Source organism: Bison bison, unplaced genomic scaffold (assembly GCF_000754665.1).
Source record: "Bison bison bison isolate TAMUID 2011002044 unplaced genomic scaffold, Bison_UMD1.0 scf7180017864495, whole genome shotgun sequence".
NCBI lineage: Eukaryota > Metazoa > Chordata > Mammalia > Artiodactyla > Bovidae > Bison > Bison bison.
Genome location: NW_011495054.1, coordinates 12820704 through 12826295, shown reverse-complemented (window position 1 = coordinate 12826295; position 5592 = coordinate 12820704). Strand labels below are relative to the sequence as shown.

Genomic DNA, 5592 nt, shown 5'->3' with positions numbered 1-5592 from the left:
GTGATATCTTTAGTTGCCGCATGGCAACCCACTCCAGTACTCTTGCCTGGAAAATCCCATGGACAGAGGGGCCTGGTGGGCTGCAGTCCATGGGGTCGCTAGGAGTCAGACACGAGTGAGTGACTACACTTTCACTTTTCACTTTCATGCATTGGAGAAGGAAATGGCAACCCACTCCAGTGTTCTTGCCTGGAGAATCCCAGGGACGGGGGAGACTGGTGGGCTGCCGTCCACCAGGGGCCGCACAGAGTCGGACGCGACTAAATTGACTTAGCATCAGCAGCAGTGAACTCTTAGTTGCATGTGGGATCTAGTCCCCTGACCAGGGATCGAACCTGGGCCCCCTGCATTGGGAGCATGGAGCCTTAACCATGGGACCACCCAGGCAGGTCCTGACTGCCAATTTGTTTTTAACCCACCAGGCCTTGAGCACCTAGAAAGTGCTTGCGACTGGAGCTATAAAGATACAAGATAGCAAACCTGAGCTTGAGACACAGATGGAGACATGTCAGTGGATCATGACAATTTTTAAGGCTGTGACATTTAAAATTTGACATTTGAGCCAGATAACTGTTGTGGGGAGGCTTACGCTGTGTGTTTGTAGGATGTTTAGCAGTGTTCCTGACCTCTTACCCACTAGGTGCCAGTAGCACCTAACAGCCCCAAGTGCAGAATCCATCCCCCTGTACACCCGGGGAGAAAAGTCACCCCAGTTATCTTTTATTATCTCCTTAAGATTTGAAGGACAAGAATGGTGACAGTATGGCATAGGACAGTGGAAAACAGTTTTAACAAAAGTAGAAAGTCATCTTTGTGTCCCCAGGATTTGGCATGGGCCTGATCCCCAGTAGACAGGTAATAAATGTCTAAGGTTGTGAATGAAGGCAGGGCATGTTTTGTGACTTTGGGGTTAGTCACAACATACCCGTTAGGAGGCTATGGGCTTATCCCTTTAGAGCTGGACCTGGCCATGGAGGTCTATCCTGTTATAATCCCGCAGAAGACCTCGTTGGGAAAGGATGTGCTTGGTTACATTAGGGAGCTGGTACAGTGTGCTGCTGGTCTGTTGGGATACAGAGCTTTGCGTGAGGCCGCATCTAGTGCTGCACACACCCAGGTGACTGCACAAGACCATATGGTCCAGAGGGCAGATAGAGACCAGGCCTTTTGTATTACCCTCCTAGCGTCTAGCTAAATAAACACTTGGAACATAGCATAGGTCTTATGATTGTCTGTTGAATGAATGAATGACTGGGGAAGGAAGGAGGCCGTGTGGCCTAGATTGTGCATTTTCAACCAGACAGTGTCATCTTCAAGGGAACAGGAATTGGTTGGGGAACATGTTAGATATTACAATGATGTGTGCCCCTCTGAAGGACCACATTACTTAAAGAGATCTGTAGTATATCTATGGTGTTAACATTTTGGGAGGCTGTGAGAGAGGGTGATGAAAGGGGAGAAGAGGTCTAACAAGGCCTCCAGTGGTAGAAAGGGTGGTTAGAATGAAAAAGAAGTTGAGAACCCTGGCTTAGTGGACGAGGCACTCAGGCTCTGGACTGGGACCTAGGTCTGAATGCAGCCCCAGCTCTTAGAAAGCTGTGGACCCAGGTTCGTTATTTTTCTGAGCCTGTTTTCCCCCCGTGTGAAATGAGAATTTTAACGGCACCCACCTCACAGTGTTGTGGGGATTAAATGAAGTAGCGTGCAAGTCAGCAATCATCATGGTCGATACTTAGAGCTACTGCCAAGGGCTTGGCGTGGCACCTGCTCCACAGCAACCTCGCGGTGCCCGCATCACACAGATATGTGTGCCCTCCGTGCTGACAGCTGTAAGGGCCGTGCGGGCACGCTCCCTCCCCGCGGCCTCTTGGCCACGAATCCAGAGCAGTCGTCGCCTTTTGCATGAGGAATGTCCAGAAGTGGCTGTCCGTCACTGCAGCCATTGCTAATGGAGAATTGATTTTCCTCCCCAAGTATGAACGAGGTTCTGCCACCAACTACATCACCCGAAATAAAGCCCGGAAGAAGCTGCAGCTGAGCCTGGCCGACTTCAGGTGAGCAGTATGACCATTTTGCCTTCTTATCGTTCGGGTGTTCACTGGAGTAGCGCTTTGAATTTCCCTCAAGGGCTTTTCTTTTGCATTCACAATTTGAGTGACTGTGGTGTAAGAAGCCTAGCTTTCAATCTGTCTCAGGTCTCAACACCCCTTTCTTCCTCAGCTTAATCATTCTAGCTTTTGATTTAAAGTGAGAGACGTGGGAGTCTTCCTTCTAAACACTGAAACACTTAGAGGCCATTGTAGGGTTATTTATTGACCTAATATCAATGCTGTGTCCCAGGGAGTAGGGAGGTCTGGGGAGAGGGAGAGAGACTGGGCAGTAGCCAGTTGGGTGGAGCAGCCAGAATGCACAGCGTTTATTGATTAAGTTAATCATCTTAGACCAGTGATCACACTGGTCTAAAATTGATTGTAATAGCATCATCAAAGATTACTAATCACAGATCACCATAGCAAATATAATAATGAGGAAAAGTTTGAAATATTATGAGAATTAGCAGAATGTTTCAGAGGCACGAAGTGAGCAGATGTTGGCTCTGATAGACTTGCTGAATGCAGGGTTGCTCAAACTTCCAATTTTTTTTTTTTTTTTAAAAGGCTGTATATGTGAAGTGCAGTAAATGCAGCACAGTAAAACAAGGTGTGCCTGTGTGTGGCTGAAACACTGATTTCTCAGCAAGGCCTTTCTTGGCTCCCCTTGTAAAAGAGGTACCTGCATTGGCCCCTGTCCGTATTCCTGCTGGTCTCCTTTCTGGTGCCTCGGACATTTTGCATGTGTTTGTCAGGAACTTGTGACGGTCAGGCTCCTACCTGAGGATGTGAGCTTTCCCAAGGGCAGGGCTCCTGTGTTCTTGTTCACTGTGGTTTTCCAGGCCCAGTATGGCCAGTGCTCAGCATGTTTGCTGATAGAAGGAATGGCATTTGTCTTCCAGGCGTCTGTGCATCCTGAAGGGCATTTATCCCCATGAACCCAAACACAAGAAGAAGGTTAACAAGGGCTCCACGGCAGCCCGAACCTTTTACCTCATCAAAGATATCAAGTTCCTCCTCCACGAACCCATCGTCAACAAGTTCCGAGAGTACAAGGTGAGGCTGGGCTCCGGGGCCTGCAGGGGGCCCTTCCCAGTTCTATGGAGACCTGCTAACACTGATCTCGGGCAGGTTGTTTGATCTCTGTGAGCAAGTCTCTACAAAGGATGAGGTAATTCTACCTCCAAATTGTGTCGGGGGAATTGACTGAGCTCTTTCTGTGTGGAAATCATTTGCACAGAACCTGGCCAATGATTAACACTTTACTTGTCATACCTTTCCCCTAGTTCTTTTGGGAAAAAGTAAATTAATTGCCTGTGAGGCAAAGATTGTAGTCTTTCGGGGTCTCTCTGGTGTATTTTCTGCTCAAAGAACTCCATCTGATTCAGGTTCTTTCTGAAATTGCTCCCAGGAGATCAGGCTTTTCATTCCACAAATAGAAACCATTAAATGCTTAAATACCATAGGGAAAGTAGAGATCTAATTATACCAAACACAAATAATTGAAAGTAGACTGCTGGTACTGTAGCCTTTGCCGAGCGACAGGGCCAGGCTGAGGGGTGCAGCTGCTGGTGGCCCTCTCCGCAGAGCCCACCAAGGTGCAGCTGGGGTTTGTGGCCTCCTGAGTTCACGACAGTGGGCCCCTCGTGGGACTGGTCACTGCTCACGACCACAGTGGAGGGGGCCTCTGAGCATCTGGGGAGCACAGAGGACAGGCCTGCCCTGAAGTGCTCAGAGAGCGCCAGCTGGTCAGTGAAGAGGACTTCCCGGGGCCACCATTGGCCTCAAGTGTGTTTCCTCCTGTGGCCCAGCCCCACACGTGGGCACATGGCTTGTTTTCACAGACACACGGGCTGGTGTTTCTGGCCTGATCTCCTGGCCCTGACCTGCCTCACTTTTTGGTTGGAAAATAGGGCTGAAAATGTCAGACTTTCATGTAAACATGTGGAGTCGCACATCTGAGTGCTTATCTCTATTCACCCATCAACAGTGTGGCAGGCTGGGTTGGGTTTGCTGCTCCGTGGAGGTGGCCGAGGGGGCAGATGGTGCCGGCAGACAGCCGTGGTTGGCTTCTGGTGGCCTCGGGAGTCCCCCCAAAGCCGAGCATCCCTCCCCCACAGAAGGGCTGTCCAGGAGCCTCTGGCCCGCATCAGCGGTCTCCTCCTCCCCCAGGTGTTCGTCCGGAAGCTGCGGAAGGCCTATGGGAAGAGTGAGTGGAACACGGTGGAGCGTCTGAAGGACAACAAGCCCAACTACAAGCTCGACCACATCGTCAAGGAGCGGTGAGCGGACCTGTGGCCTGGCGCTGGGGGCACAGAGGGGAACGTGGCCAAGACCCCACCCCCAGAGCCAGGAAACAACTCCATGTTGTTCTAATGGTTGCAAGTCCACACGACTGCCATGGGGGATGCTCTCTGTGAAGGGAACCGGATGACATGCGTGAGTTACAGGCTGGTCAGAGGAGGTGTCTGCAGGCAGGCCTGAGACAGCCAGGGGAAGTGTAGTTCAGGAGGAGCAAACAGCGAGTGCATCTTGGTGAGAGAGCCAGGGTCCTGGGGCGCACGCGTGCACGGTCAGCCCTGGGAGTGTGGCTTGACGCCTCTGATGTCAGCCGTTTCTTGCCCATCCTTCTCCACGGTCCCCCTCCACTGACTAAATTGGGGGGACGCTTGGTAGTGTCTGGAGACACTTCCGGTTCTCATGACTAGGATGGCAGGGGGGTCTCCTAGTATTTAGGGGCCACAGATGCTGCCCAGCCCCCTGTGGCACACAGGGCAGCCCTCACCACCCAGAACAACCTGGCCCAAAGTGGCAGCTGTGGTGAGATTCAGAAACCCGGGGCTCCCTGAACGTCTGTCTTTCTCTTGGGGGCTGTTGGCCCGGGAGCACTCAGCTCCGGGCCGGATGGACTTGGTCTTGTTAGTCAGGCCAGCCCTGGGCCAGCCAGCTGAGCAGCAGCCCCAGCCTGGGAGCTCGACGGCAGGCGTTCTCACCCCAGCCCTGCGGCCGCAAGCTGGGCGGCCCAAGAACAGCTCCTGCTCCGAGCGGGTCCTCCGCTAACAGAGAGCTGGCGAGTGTGACACGGCTGTCCTGTGGAAGGAATGCAAACAAAAAGGTGCACAAGAAAAAAGCAGGTGTCTGGATTCACAGGCGCACCAGGTGGCAGTGTGATGGCGCTCTCGTCTGCGGCACCCCTCCTCAGCCGTGGCTCAAGAATGAGCGGCGGGGGGGGTTTCTAGGAAGGGCTCGGGGGTGGGGGTGGTCTGTGAGGTGGAGAGCGAGGGGTCTTGGAAACGTCCAGGGGCTGACCGAGGCGCGGGCCTCTGAACCCGGAAGCCGAGCGCCTCTCCTGTTGTCTCGCGAGAGGCCCCCGCAGGCCTTTCCTCTGTCTCGGGCTGTGTCTGAAGGCCCGGCGCCCCTCCTGACCCTCGGAGCTAAGCGGGCTCGTCCTGGTTCCGCGGTTCCTCCCAAGGCCACAGGGAAGCCGGTGCTGCCAGCACCG

General features: G+C 53.0%; 1 protein-coding gene across 1 annotated transcript in view; it reads left to right on the top strand.

Moving 5' to 3' along the window:
* The window catches only part of LOC104980146 (pescadillo homolog), a 5975-nt gene extending 403 nt beyond the window's left edge, over nt 1-5572 (top strand). The window contains exons 2-4 of the mRNA XM_010828775.1: nt 1975-2054; nt 2993-3146; nt 4263-5572. Coding sequence (XP_010827077.1) covers nt 1975-2054; nt 2993-3146; nt 4263-4376 — 348 coding nt within the window. The 3' untranslated portion in view covers nt 4377-5572. The remainder of the gene's footprint in view (nt 1-1974; nt 2055-2992; nt 3147-4262) is intronic.
* The last annotated feature ends 20 nt before the right edge of the window (nt 5573-5592 follow it).